Source organism: Gallus gallus, chromosome 3 (assembly GCF_016699485.2).
Source record: "Gallus gallus isolate bGalGal1 chromosome 3, bGalGal1.mat.broiler.GRCg7b, whole genome shotgun sequence".
Classification (NCBI taxonomy): Eukaryota; Metazoa; Chordata; class Aves; order Galliformes; family Phasianidae; genus Gallus; species Gallus gallus.
Window position 1 is genome coordinate 40,349,415 of NC_052534.1, and position 15,226 is coordinate 40,364,640.

The following is a 15,226-nucleotide window of genomic DNA, read 5'->3' on the forward strand; positions in this document are numbered from 1 at the left end:
TTTAAGAGGAAAAGTATCAAACGTGGTTTATTATATGCATAATGTTCCATCGTGTTGTAAATAAAGCCATTACAGTGTATTGCCGTAGTTTGTTCTTGGCTGGTGGTAGAGTTCTGTCGTAGTGCTGTAAAAGTCTGTTTTCTACTTTTTCTTTTCTTCCAAGTGTAATTAGTAAAGATGGCAGAGAGCACCCAGCCCTCTACTTTCCTAGTTGTTCTAGAGCAAAAAGAAATGTGATATGCAGTTTTTTTTCTCCTTTCTTACATGATAATATTTAGAAAAGAGGTACGAATGAGAAGGTCAAGGCTAAGCTGCCACTGCCACCACATGAAAAACCACTGTCTGCGATTGCCAATGAGGTGGTGCATTCTGGACCATAAATAAGACAACCTGTCCCTGTTAGAAGGGACGAAGAGCACAGCAACCTGCTAACAGCAGCTTTCTGCAGCTGTCAAGTACATCTTTTGTTCACAAAGGGAATGACAAGGAAATAGAGTTGTTAAACCTAATCTCAGGCTTTACCAGCTTTGTAGCATTCTGCTTAAATAGCATAGGAAACAATTAACCTTTGAACCAGGCAAAATAATATGAAAACCCAAGTATCTTGGCTAGCTCAGCTTTGCAAGGGAGATTAGTTACAAGCCCACCAACAGGTTATTGCAACAAATCAAATACATCACAAATGCAAATGGCGCTCATCACCAACAGTTACCAAACAAAGATGGAAAATCATCTTAGTTACTTTTCATTTTTGGGTTGGTTTTGATTTTTTTTTTTCTTTGAAGCGAGCTGCTTGTAGTTTTTACTGACAACATTTCTGGTGATTATCTGGTACTACTGAACGCCGCCAAGGTGGCTGGAGTGGCAGCTTGAAGCACAAACCCATCGTGGAGAAGATGCACTCAGTCTTCTTATGTGCAGAAGCCCATATGCAAGCCACACAAGCTTCAATGTGTGGGGCTTCTGCAGCTTTGCACTATACAGGAGACAGATGTGCATTGACTGCAATTGGTACTCAGCACCATTTTCCCCTACTGTCAAGCAACCTTCCTTCTGTTGTATTTGTTATTGGAAGCAAATACAAGCAGAGTATCACTTTTTTTCCTCTCCCTAATTGGAAGATCTCTATTTTTCCTTAAATCGGTAGATACAACTATTTATGGATCCAGACTGCATCCTTTCATCATGATTGCTGATACCACCTCCCTTAAATGTTGTCAATAAAAACACTGACCTTTCTAGGTAGCATGGTGAGAAGATATTATGTGATGAATATTAACATAAATGCATGAGGTAAAACTGCTGTTAATTCTGATTGTTATATGAAGCATGAATAACACTAATTTAAATGTTGGCAACCAAAAAAAAACGTGCAAAGGAATAAGATAACGGTGTTCACTTCTGGTTAAGTGAAAGACGAGAAGTTGTTTCTGTTTTCTTCTTAACCATAATGTTCTGTTCTTCAGCATCATCCCCCACGGCTTATATGAATTTGGAACTGGTGAAATATACATCTCTTGTGTATGTGTCTGTCACCAGATCGAGAGGAAAGTATAAACTTTTTATAATTTTGTATCTGTAGCAAAGTTTGTATTTTTTGAATTGGAACTTGAACTGCTTTTTTGTCTTTTGGTCCGACTAAAACTTTGTGTATTGTTATGATTATTATTATTATTATTACTCTTTTGGAAGAACCTGACGTATGAGTTTATGCCATTTTACAATTTCTAAATAAATTCTTAAAACATTGCCAACAAATCCAACATCAGTACCCTATTCGTTATTACTGGATAAGCTGTCTTGTGTGGATGAGGCACTCGTGCAGGACACGTGCCAAACTGCTGGTCCCTGCTTTGTTACCATAGCCAAGAGTAACCCAGAGGAACCATCCATGCCTCACCTTAACACATACACCAGATTCAAAAACCTCTCTCTCAGCACCACTCCATTAGCTCTGACTCACGTGTTCTTTAGAGCTCTCCCCTATCCTAGATGCTCTAGACAATTTCCCAGTCTCCAGTTGCTGATGCTGGAGTAAGCAGAGCTTGAAAATAATGCTGGCACCAAAGGATCTGATTGGAAAGGCCATCAGGTAAGTATACAAGGCAGGAAAGGTACAACTTCATACGAGTTTAAAATTACATATACTGCTGATGCTGCACACCGTCATCAAGCAGATGTCTTGAGAGGGACTGAGCACTGCTCCAAAAAAGCACACTTAAGCTAACCAACCCAACGAATGCCTGTTAATAAAGAAGAAAGCACAGTGATACACGAGGAGCAGTGCAAGGGGAAGAACACAGGCCCATCCAAACCAAACAATTGGCAGCAAGCAAAGACAAGAACATGAAAACATCACCCATCAGGGTGATAGGGTGCTTTTAAGCAAGAGACAATTTAGCATTGACTCCTTCACTGCATAGGCTTTTAATGGGAGGAGAAAAAAATCACAGTGGCTTCAGTATATGGGGAAATGGTAATAAAGCTTATCACAGTAAGAGGCATGAGAAAGCGCAGATAGGAAACATGCAAAGATATCTCCTTTTCTCCCTCGTTCTGCTACTTGACTGCAGATAGGAGGCAAAAACAAATGGTCCCTGCTCTCCCTCACCTATAATGAATCAGTTATTCAGTCAGTACTGGTTTCACACATCAGCATATGTCTCCAGGACAACTGCTGATTGAACACAGGCTTTCATACTCTGTTAATTAATAACACACTCTAGCTCAGAGAAACAGTAAGTGCATAAGTGTTTCTCAACAGTTGTTAGCCAAATTGCAGTCATTATAATTTTTGTTAGCAAGTTACAAAACTAGACTAAAGCTCTCATATTTTACTGAGAACGTGATCCGGCGAGGATGTAGTATGGCCAACTGAAATCACCTCAATGATTTGATGTTAAAAAGAAACATAGCACCATGCAACAGAAGAGCATACATGCCAACATTACAGGTGTGAGAAACTATAACTTCCTGAATAAGCTTTTAATTTTTGCAAGCTCACTGTTTCACTGTCAGCTCAGCATTTCATCTTTTTATTTTAAGAACTGAATTTCGTTCAACTCTTCTTTAACTCTTTTCTGTTCTTGTAAGACTTGACACCAGGACTGCAAAATTCAGACACTTCATTTGGACCAAATTTCACTCCTAAAAGCATTTTGGCAGTTGTGGAGGTGGGAAGAAAACATAACCCTTTACATTACGTAGGCTAAGTGAAGACACGAACTCCCACAGCAGGTAATACCCAAAGCCAGATGAACAGAACTTCATGTAGAAGTGGGCATTAAAAATAAACAAACACCAAACTCAAGGATCAAGCAGGAATTAAAAGATACGGGTTATTCCATAACATCCGAAGCTCATCTATTGCCTCAGCAAGTCTTGATGCTCTCTGCTCAATCGGGCTTGGTGATTACACCCTCACATGCAATCATGATTTGACATTTCTTAAGTTTGCATATGCAGTAACTAGATAGGATTGTTAATTCCAGTGTGAATTTGCAACCAATACCGGTTAAGCAATTACAAAGTGTGATAACAACGTTTAGCAATCCAGTTCTAGAGCCATGTGGGAAGAGCATGCAGAAACACTCCCTTCCTCTTTTTACCTGACTGTTTTCCTTCTGGGCTCCCTCCCTTTGAGTCCTCTGTATTGGCACAGTGCTTCTCCAAGACTTGAAAGTAAGGTGAAAGGTATAGGGGAAAGATCATGTGAGAAAATATCCCATCTTGTGCTGTAGTTCCCCCACCTCAGGATACTTTATTATCCTGGGAAGGGAGAAGCTTCTGGTGTTGCTGTTCTCATTGCTAGCTGCATGCTGGCTCAGACCTCACTGCTCACTGAGGTCAGAGATCAGCTTATTCAGGTTCCCACGAGGCAGCTAGGAAAGCACATTTCCCAAATCCTCATGGGTAAGCTGAATTTCACCTGTACACCTAAAAGAAGCATCTCCAATAAGGGCTATTTTCCTTCTCATGTATATCTGCTTCACTGCCACAGCTGCTCAATAACCTTAAGTATAAAAAACCAAAGCATAAACTTCTTTCCTCTGTTTTTATCAGTTAGGTTAATTGTTAAATGACAAACAAGTTAACCATAAACAATGTGTAGCTATTGGATGTCTGTGCCTCATCTGGCATTCAGCTCAGGTCTTGAACATTGCCTGTTTTTGTATACTATCTTACATCATTATCACCCCCCAAAACAATCATCTGAAACTGCTTATTTGGTGTTCTCTGTAGATCTACGAGTTCAGCCTCTAACTCTTACCTGGGACTAAACTTCAGAAGAATCTCATTTTTCATTCTCGAGAAGATAATTCTGAAACCTTAAAAGGCTTTGCCAGGCGTGAAAACTGTTCTGTAGTTCCACTCTCCACTAACAACTTAGATAAACACAGAAACAGACGTATGCCTGATACGTCTTTAAGAACACCTACTTCAGGATCAGAGCAAATAAGGTACAGCTTTTGCCATATTTCTTCCAGATGAAAGCAAAGAGCTGTACGTTTTAATTTTAACATATAATTCACTAGCAGGTGGATTAATTTTTCACTTAGCACCAATAAGCTAATTCTTTAGCACATATAAAAGCAGCCCATGTAACCTTCTTAATTATTAAAAAGTCTTTCTTTTATTTATAAAATGGTAAATTGTCATATTCCCCCGAGAACAAATAGCTAGAAAACCCTGCAGCAGAAAATAAGGTAAACCAATTAGGACATGGTGGCAGGGCAAGGGGTTATGTAAGTCTCTTCTGGTGACAACAAGAGTTCTGTCTTAACACTTTTTGTCCATTTCATTTGGCATCATAAGTTCATTTGATAACTTTAGTTGATTTAATTTTCTTTATGTCACCACTTTGTAGAATCAAGGTCCCATCTCGGAATTTTCCAACTTGTCCTGCAGGCCAAATGCTTGGCACCGATCTCTTCCTTTTGGCCTTCCTGAAATAGCAGCGAGGGAAAATGAATCAAGATAAACACCAGAAACTCGCTAAACATTCAATACATTGAAAAGTATCACCTATTTATGCAGCCAGCATTCATTATGGAATGCCAAATTACAGCATGTATTGATTCCAGAACATTTATTACCTGCGTTACTGGTCAAAACTTGCAGCACATTACAGAATGAACTACATTAAAACAAACTTTTGAAAACAAAGATATTCAGATAAAGAAGATAAAGAGTCTCGCATTTCAGCAAGCCTGCTACACTATAATTAAGAATGTCACTGTACTTTTCAAGCCTCTATCTGCTGTACGTTATCGTTTTGCAGAACTTGCTTCTCAGGGCAAATGCTCTGAGTAAACATCCTGGGTCCCCACACAGGGATTTCCATCCATCCTAGCTGTCATCTTAAACATGCCAGGGCAGAACCGACATGTTTTCCCTCAAGCTGCATAACTAAAGCCTCTGAAACTGCTCAACATGGAACAAGGTCACCATTTTGTAACGGGAGGTCTGCAGTTTGAGAAATTCACACATAACTGTGGTATTAGATCATGCATAGTTACATAGGGATAATACACCAGCAAGGCTATACCAAAGAAACATAACTGCATTAACAATTTCTCACCTCTCCTTCAAGTCTTTCTTTTTCTTCTTCAGAGAATCACCTTTATGTACCTGTGTTTAAAGATATTGTTATTATTAAAGATACCTATTTTAATGGCAGAGGAACAGGCTGCTAACCACCCCCCCTGGACACACAACATCCAGTTGTTTTTGGTTCACTGAACGAGATGCATGAAAACAGGTTGGGATACCTTTTGATAGGACAAATGATGCAATGTCTCACAGAGCACCATGCCCAGAGCTCTTCCTGTCACCTTGTGGAAAGCACAGTCCACCCATGACCAAAATGCTGCCCCTGCCACGTAAGGGCACACAAATCCAGCCACACGATGGGTACGTGATAGATCCTTGGGTCAAAAGATGTACTTAGTAGCAGGCAACACTAGTTGCCTGACTGAGCACACTGTCAAATGACAGGGTTTGCCTGTGTTTGGTCATACACTGGGTGTGCTTTAAGCCATGTGACAGAGGAGAAATAGGTCCCCTAGAAAAGAAGGTGGCAAGAGGCAAGTTGGTGGAGCAGAAACCTGCCTGGCAGCCTGCTCCCACCTACAGCACAGGCAGGGAACAGGCATAGGGCCAGATGGACCACGCTAGAGGATGGATGCAACACAAACCTCACCCTTAATAATGAGCAAGATCCTAGATGGAACTGTGCTGATATAAAACCAGCTGAACATCTGGCTGCCTATGGTTAGACAACATGCAACAAACATTAATTGGAGACCTCTTTTTCTTTTCCCCCCCTTGAGAGGCATGGAAAAAAAAAAAAACAGGAAAGCTGCTTATTTTGCATCATCAATCTACCATCCTCCAAGAATAGGGCACTGAAACCCACCACAGCACAGGTTGAATTCTGCACCCTTCATACTGCACACGACAAGCTCTGACTGGTGAGATGAGTCGTGCTGGAGTCAGGAGCTCACTTCATGGGAGCAGCAGGTGTCAAACTCAGGCACTCCTCCTGTGCCTGAGGCATTATCAGGCTCTTGGGCTAGATCTTACATGCTGGCTTTATATAGACAAAATGTCACACAAACCTGTCCCTTATCATCATCCTTCGTTGTTTTGTTCACCTTCATTTTCTCCTGGTATTTCTTGTAGTTGATGTGTTCCTTTCTGGGAGGCTGCAATAAAGATTGAGAGTGACATCTCTGCCGAAATTTTCAAATAGATTCAAACATATTCACATTCTTGCATGGAAATTATTTTTCGGGTGGTGGGCAGGCAGAAGTTTATTTCACTTTGGATGAGAGGAAAGGACTTAGGGACTGTAAAGCAGATACATAGCAAAAAATGTATTTCTTGGTGGAAAGGGATGTTTATACTGTGTAACAGATCTACATGGTTTCCAAAATAACAATGAACCTGGAAAGTCCATACCCTCCTCTCTACCCCCAAATGAGACCTAGAAAAACTATTTTTTCCCCCTTTTACACTGCTGGTGATAAATAAAACTGAATGACTCTCAATTGTTCAATCACAGGGAAAATGAATCTTTATAAAAGTCCTTCCTTTTAGCTGCTTAGTTCTGAAATGTTTGTTTAAAAATCAGTAAATGTTGTTTTCCATCCCAATCAGTCCAATATCACTTAAACATCTCTCATAACACAAAAATACTAATTTTCCAGATGTCTATAGAAAACTGACAAGGCTGAACAGAAGATGTACAGGTAAACATGAGGCAGGAGAAGAGGTGGGGAATGGGATCTTGTGTTTTAAAGAAGTGGTGCCAAAACCCCATGGTGTTTCATAAACTTCCCCTGCATTGTAACAGTTGGGTCACCTCCCAGCACAAAACAAGCAAGAATTACCTTGGCTCCCAGCATGATTGCACGTTCCCGTTCCCATATACGCTGCTCCTGCTTCTCATAGCCAGTGATTCCAAACCTGTGCACTTCCAAACGAGCCTAAAACATCACAGAAAATTGCAAGCATTTTGTAATTGTCCAGTCTGTTGTAAAATAACACTTGACAGACCACAATGAAGTCATATTCCCGGAGACACCTTAGCTAGTATCTGAATTCAGTGTGCTATAGAATAATAGAAATTGAGTTTTGTACTATACTGCAGAACAGTTGATCTGTGTTCACCTAATCTCTGGACAGTAAGGATTAACAGAGGGTCAGTAGTTGTTTCTCCTCATTTCAAGTAAAATTGGATACATGGGAAGGATGCATGTTGCAGAAAAGTGAGTTGTGTTGTGCTGTACACACCAGAGCAATGAGACATGCTATCCACAGCACCTAGCATTTACAGAGCACTCCAATTCCTTGGCTCCAGAGCCCTTAACTACTGAGAAACACAGACAGGCAGATGGTGAAGTGGTTCATCTACATACATATACATACATAGTTGATACTATACAAGAACACTTTGACAAAACCAGTGGTGAATTCAGAACCCTTTTAGAGTCAGTAGTTAAATCCCCTCTGTTTCCAGCAGTACAGCATTCCACACCGCATGTCCACTGGAAGATCTCACTGGATCACTGCATGACCTCAAGCAGAGCTCAGGCACACAATACAACTCATACAAATCTGCAAACAAACCTGCAGCTAAGAGGGCTAGTGCTAATTACACTTAGAGAACCAAATGTTAGAACAAAAGGACAAATGGTAAAAAGTAATTTCACGTGTCAAAATTCAATGTCACATGTTTCTTTTTTTTTTTTTTTTCTTTCCCCATATGAGATCAGAAATTCATAACTAACATCATAGGCCTAAAACACCATACGCAACACATTATGGGTACTCACATAGCTTTACACAGCTAACACACAGTGAACTTCCTCAATTTATCAGTGAAAGATCAGAAAGGCCACAGAGCCATAACATGCCTCTCTAACACACTCCTCCTCCAGCACAGCACGTGGCCAAAATTACATATTAGGAAATCCACACCTTCAAAACATAACCTTTTCTAGCACTGCTTCTCAGTGGTTCCACAGCAGCTTTCCCAAGCATATTAATACACACACACCTGCACAATGAAGCAGTGAGATTAGGTAGATGCCAGTGACTTACTTTTTCAAAGTTAAATTCTTGCTTGTTCACATTTTTCTTTTCAGTCACTGTTCTGGTCTGTGAACAAAACAAAACATTTCATTGAATATAATAAGTAAAACCGATTTGAATGCTGACTGTAATAGATTTTTAGAAAGCAGTGAAATGCTGAAATTGGTGGTAAGGATGAATATGAAACTTTTCAGATGCATCTTTTTCCAGCTTTCTCTTTTAATAACTCAAGGTAAGAAGGTCTCAATGGCATTTTAAATATGAAGATATTATAAGGTCATATTGGAACAGGCTTGCAAAATTTACAGGGTACCACTATATCACAGAGCATACATAGCTTTGTCCTGCATTTCACTGCTTACACTATCAGCCAACGCTTTCCAAGAGTTCCATAATTCAGAAAAAAACCAGACAAAATAATAAATTCAATAAATTCTTATAATTTCAAGTTTAAATGACATTTCAAAAAGTGCCACGCATGAGCTATGCATCCTGCATACTTCCATTTCAAAACCAGTACCTAAAGCAGGATACAATGTGAACTTGAAGTTATTTTGCTTTAGGCTAGGAGAGAGCAGAGGTAACAGTGTGTACTGATAGCTGGTGGCAACACTCAGAACAAAGCTCCTTTTGCTCTCTAGAGTGTTCAGTCACATCAAACCACGGGCTCAGGCTGCACCAGAGCACAGCTTCCCTTTGCATACACCAAAGCCAGATATCTTCTAGCTCTGCAAAGCCGCACGTAGTCTGGCAGTTTATATCATAATGAAAACTGGTTGTCTTCAGAGCATTTTATTAACAGCAGTTTTTACAGGCAGAAAAACAAACCATAAGAAAATAAAAATCTAGACCAGTTTTTGGAGGAAATCATACTGGAAAAAGCACACAAAAAATTTTATGGGTTCAACCAACTGCTCAGTTCACTCTCTGGAGATCCCCAGTCCCATGCCAAGCTCCCATAGCAGTGAGCCACACTGAGTGCCCATCAGAACTTATTTTAGAACTGGGCTTCTGATGTAATGGCTATAAACGCAAATTAAGGCAAACAGCCAGAGAAACACTACAATGCTGACCCGTGATAGACCTCTCTCTGCCCACTGTGGAAGGTATGGCAGCTTCCAGCCAGGCCCATAGAATCACAGAATCGCTCAGGTTGGAAAAGACCTTCAAGATCACCTTTCTCTTCATGTCCTGGCTTTTGGTAGCATGAGGACACTGGGTGCCCACAAACCAAGCAGGGGCCTGAGACCTAATGCCTACAAGACACTCCCTCCATAAGATACCCAGTGCCACCCCCTCCAAGGTGCTCCTTGCTTGTTAGCGGCCTGCAGGCCCTTCACACCCACCTGTCCTCAAGGTGAGGGCAACACATGAAATGCTGAGGCAGGGGAACAGCTGAGAGGCTTTTCTGCCTCTTATTTGTAGGACAAAGCTATAGGCTAAGCCTTGCCTTTGGCTTGAAGCAATAAACATGTTTATGTAAAAGCATGGCCACTGGCAAGCTGGTGAACTGGTAAGCTGGGAGCTTATGTTTTGTGCTGTATTGGCAGCCCCATGCACGGGTTTATTTATGTTGCTGGGATTTAGTTTTCTGTTTCCAACACACAATACTTAATCAGAGATCTTTTGAAATCAGAAGAAAAAGGCTTCAGCCATAGAATCCTAAGTATTGGAAAAAGCCACTAAGACAGCCTAGCCCAACCACCAACCCACGCCCACCATGCCCACTAACCATGTCCCTCAGTGCCACAGCCACACGTTTCCTCAACACCTCTAAGGATGGTGACTCTACCACCTCCCTGGGCAGCCCCTTCCAGTGCCTCACTGCTCTTTTTCAGTAGAAATTTTTCCAAATATCCGACCTGAACCTCCTCTGGCACAACCACTATCTGTCAGACTGCATTCACCCGTTTCAACCTCCCAGCAGGGCTGGCTGCCATTAGCTGGGCATCCAGGGAGGGATCTGGGTCATGTGGGCACCTGTACTAGTGGAGGAGAGATGCTCGGAGCAGGAGGTACTGTGTTATGGTGGTAAAGGGCAGAGACAACACAACCAGGCAAGCACCCCGGTATCTTGCTTGCCTTCTGCTGTACCCAGAAAGGCGCATCCCAGTCCCTCAATTTAAAGTCTCTGGTGGGGCTTTAGGGAAAAAAAAAAAAAAAAAAAAAAAAAAAAAAAGAAACCCGTGCTTTAAAGAACTTCCACCCACGCTCTTGTTTAACCGAGGGCAGCACATTTTTGTCAGCAGCTGAGGCTTTCTCGTTTTGCAGCAGTACCAACGGAGACGGGCAGTTTTGGGACAGAGCCCCCAGCCCAGAGGTTCCCCCGCCCGGGCCCTACCTGGGTGCCGCCGCCGGGCGCCGCCGGAGCGGGGCCGGGCCGCGCCTTCCTCTTCCTCGCACGGAACACCACCACCTCCACCTGGGCGGGGGGCGGCGCGGAGGAGGGGAGCGGCGGCGGGGCGGTGCGGCTCATCTCCTCCCGCAGCCCCCCGAAGAAGTCACGGGCGCCGCGCCGCCCGCCCTCCGCCCCGCCGGCATCGCTTGGGGCTGTTGGCTGCTCTTCCCGGCTCTTCTCCTCCTCCTCCTCCCACTCCTCCGCCTCGCCGTCCCCCGCCGCGCCCTGGACGCCGGGCTCGTCACCTGCGCGGCAGAACACGTGCGCGGCTCAACTTCGCTTCGCAGCGAGCGGCCCTCCCTCCCGCAACCCTCGTTTCGGCCCCGCTCACCGACCCAGATCGTAGAGGGCGTCGAGCACCGCCTCCAGCCGCCGGCAGGGCTCCCGCGACCCCATGGCGCACGGAGCGGAAGGCCGCTTGGGCCCGGGCGGCTCCCGTCGCCACTAAGATGGCGCCGCCCACGGCGCGGGGCCCCCGCCCTCCCGCGCGCCCGCCTCAGCGCGCCGGGCAGCCGGGCCGGGGCGGCGTGGGGCCATGGGCGCCGCAGCGAGGGGGTAGGGCGGCCGAACGGGGCGCGGCGCGGCGCGGCGGCGCTCGCAGAGCCATGGCGGCGGCGGCGACTACTGCGGCCGGGCGGGCGCGGCGAGGGACGCCCATGTTCTCGGTAGGCGGCGCGGGGAGAGGGGCCGCCGCCTGCACGGGCCGCGTTCTCTCAGAAGCGGGGCTCGGGCGGGGCCTGCGGGCAGGCGGCGGGTGCCGGGCAGGGCGGGAGGGAAGGCCTGCGGCTGTCCCCGGGCTCGGGAGCTGCCCGATCTCCCCGTCCTCGGCCGTCGGAACGTTTGGGCAGCGGGTGTTGCAGCGTGCTGCTGTTGGCGAGTTCTCGGCTGAACTGGCTGCTAGGGAGCTGTCACGAAGATGGATTTGGCGGAGCGGGCTGTCCCGTGTTGTGTCACTGAAACGAATTCGCTGTCCCTGTTTTTCCCTGAGGAGATTTGGATGCGGGGTGTTAAACCTGCCCTCTCGCTAGGATTGGGGCGAAGGGTTGGAAAAGAGGGATGTGGCTCGTAGTTCCAGCTCAGGTTCCTGAACGGCACTGCTGTATCTCCGTGGCGCTGTGCCGCTGTCCCAGGTGCACCCGAGCGCGCTCCTGTTGTTGTATTCTGAGGATCGCGGAGAGCTGCGGCATCCCAGCTCCGCTCCGTGCTTCAGCCGTGTGGCAGTAACCACGTACAGAAGTGAGCTCTCTGATTCCAGGCTTCTCAACCGCACATCTTCTAAGTGCGTCTGTGCCAGCCTGCAGGTGAATCCAAGCAGCAGTTTGGCTGTGCGGCGCGAGAGGACCGTTTGTTTCGGCTCCCTCCGCGCCACGTCAGGTTGGGACATGCAAGCGTGGAAGGATAGCAGTTGTAGATCAAATTTGGCAATGTGAAATCAGCAGAAGTGGCAGACAGGCGACTTCTCCGTCAGCTGTGGCTTTGTACAGCCCCTGTCATCCATGACGTGCTCTGGCGTTAATGGCTGCAGCGGCACAGCTGCCGCTGGTGTGGCTGATGCTACCAGAGCTGAGTTCTGGGTCCTTTTCCTTTCCTTCTCCCTTTCTCTTCTATTTTCTTCCAAAAGTGGTTTATTTTTCTGTTTTATTTGTATTTAGAAAGGTTGCTACGAGGTATCAAGGCCACAGATGATTGACACAACCTATCTCCAGGCTCCTTGTCAGCTTATGACTTGCACGGCGTTTGTGTGACATCAGCTAGGTGAAAGCTGTGGAAGAAGAAAGATTGAAGACTTTAATACTAAACTGTGTTAAAGATAATAAAGCTTTTAAATGGATGCGAGCCTACATTTAATATAGCATGTATGAGCTTAAACCTATGACTCTTTTTAAAAGCCTGTGTAGAGAGTGGTTCTGCAATTACTGTGGGACAGCTCTCTGAACTACGATACTGGAGAGAAAAGTGAGATGTACTACCAAGCACTGGTGTAGTAAAGGATGGTACCCAAAACCAGCTGTAGCGAATGGGGAAAAATACAACAGTGTCAGGTGTTACAGTAGGGGTTTGTGTTCTCTGATAAAATGAAATTGGCTTTTAATTCATTTGAGGTTTTGAAGGGCTTTTTTTCTTTCTTTCTTTTTTTTTTTCTTTTGTGGTTCTTAAGTGGAGGTACTCCTGATTTGTAGTATTTTGTTTCATTTTTCCAGACTGCCTTGTGGTGATGAATGGTTGGGAACGAAATGGTGTGCTGTGCTTGCTCCAAATGTCAGCTGCTTTTGATAGTGTTGCTGATGTAGCTACACTGAGTACACAGTGAAAGCTGACTCCCTCTGCCAGCACTGAAAACCTAGCTGCTGCTGCTGAGTGTTTTGCTTATCTGTTCCTGGTGGATGTTTGCTGGCCAGGCCTTCATCTTGGGGTCAGGGAAGGTCACTGTAACAGCCCAGGAAGCAATGCCTTTCATCCTTCACGTTTTCCCTCCACTTCTTTTGTTTTAGCATCTTTTTCTTATAAATACTCTTCATCATAACTGTTACCTTTCTATTTATGTTTCACTGAGCCTTGCCTGTCTGGTGACTATTGCTGCTATTCTGCAGTTTGGAAGGACACAATTTGAGTTCTAGAAGGACTGAAGGGTCATTCACATGACTGTGCTGTTACAAGAGATAAGAGGAGACATCGTTCTCCAACACAGACCATGCCTGCTGTCATAGGGAGAAGAGTTTTGTGAAAGTGATTTCTGGAGTGGGATGGATCTACAACTAGCTCTGGATGCACTGTTAGCTTTCTTGCTTAACAGTGACATTGGTTACTCAGAGACTGAGCTCTCTGTATAACTGTACTGTGCACCGTGTTGCATTCCGATCTTCACACGGCTGGTAGTTTGCTTCTTGTTTTGTTCCTACCCAGCTGTGCTTTCTGTACCTTTGTATCCAAGTTTGGTGAAAGCCAGAACAGATCACCAGTGTCCCAGGTGCAACTTAAAGCAGCAGGGATACTACTTTCTTTTGTCGATGATTGTCTTCTTATAATGTTGTCCCTGTTATTGTCTTCGTGCAGCTGTAAGAGTAGAGATCAAAGCTGCTAATACCTATTAATCATGAAGAGGCTGGAGGCAAGGCATTTTAGCTTTAAAGCCGAGGTGTTCCCTCTTCCTGTTGCAAGGAAGAATTGAATTAAGCAATGTGACGTGGGTGATCTGGGGACCTTTGCAGTTGGAAACGTTTGTTGCTTTTGTTTTGGTTCCACTTATTTATTTATTTAAGTTTCTAATTGCAGCATTGTTCCAAGCAGTGCATTGTTTGTGTACTCAGAGTATGGAATGCAGACTCTACAGAAATCTGAAGAGAAGAAATAAAAGTAAAGCAACCAAAACAGTGCAAAAGTTTTGCTTCTAATCCATTACTACTGCATCCAAGCAGATCACTGAATCACTCGAGACAGTGTCTCATTTTTTATTTGTATGCTCCCAGCAGAAAGAGCTCACATCCAAGAAAAGAGATGAGTTTGAAGATATCTTGGAGGAAAGACGGTTGTCCAGTGACTTGAGATATGCGATGAAATGTTATACACCTGTGATCTATAAAGGACTTTCGCCTTGCAAACCAAATGCTATTAAAAGTGTTGTTCTCCAATCGGAGCAGGTTCAATATGTTATCAAGCAGGTGAGTCTGAACGCTGAGCAGTAAAACAAACTAAATTGAACACAGCCAAACTTTGTGTGGCAACGGGAGAAAAGAAATGGTGCTGGCCTTGTCAAACACCATAAGTGTAGTTTGGAAGGCAGTCCAATAAATCAGTAACTTGAGAGCTATTCTCTTGTGGCAGGAAAAGACAAGTACTGTTTTACTACAGGCTTGCCAGAAAAGCTGTTAGATATCTGATTTATATTGCAGTGTTTTGATTTTGCTTATATGGCACTTCACCATCCAACTTAACCAATGTGCTTGACTTTTTTTTCCCCCCGCCTACACTATTCTTGACACAGAGTGGCATTATGAAAGACACACTCTGCTAGTGGACACTTCTGTGCTTTGAGGATGTCTTGTAGCAATTTTATAGGCTAGTGATGTGTTTATGATGGAATCATAAACGCTGCATTCCCTAAAATGAAGTTCTATTTCACACAGTTCTTTGAAGTAGAAATAGTAAGATCCGTCCGCATTTTTGTTTTAAGATGAAGGGCAGCTGCTACTTTGTGTTGAATAAAATATTTTATATTCAACTGACTCATAT

General features: G+C 44.2%; 2 protein-coding genes across 3 annotated transcripts in view; one reads left to right on the top strand and one right to left on the bottom strand.

Annotated features, from left to right (window-relative positions):
* Positions 1 to 11,439, bottom strand: C1orf131 (C1orf131 homolog). Its single transcript, XM_015284382.4, has 7 exons — positions 11,332 to 11,439; positions 10,940 to 11,241; positions 8,608 to 8,664; positions 7,395 to 7,490; positions 6,621 to 6,707; positions 5,582 to 5,631; positions 1 to 4,946 (listed from the first exon to the last, which is right to left on the bottom strand). The coding sequence occupies exons 1-7, from the start codon at positions 11,390 to 11,392 to the stop codon at positions 4,817 to 4,819; spliced, it is 783 nt and encodes a 260-aa protein (XP_015139868.3). The 5' UTR covers positions 11,393 to 11,439; the 3' UTR covers positions 1 to 4,816.
* Positions 11,034 to 15,226, top strand: part of GNPAT (glyceronephosphate O-acyltransferase) — a 20,964-nt gene continuing 16,771 nt past the window's right edge. Inside the window, exons 1-2 of one of the 2 annotated variants that reach the window (XM_015284379.4) lie at positions 11,034 to 11,661; positions 14,464 to 14,655. In XM_015284379.4, coding sequence (XP_015139865.2) covers positions 11,446 to 11,661; positions 14,464 to 14,655 — 408 coding nt within the window. In that variant the 5' untranslated portion in view covers positions 11,034 to 11,445. The remainder of the gene's footprint in view (positions 11,662 to 14,463; positions 14,656 to 15,226) is intronic. The other variant, XM_015284380.4, reaches the window with a different exon arrangement.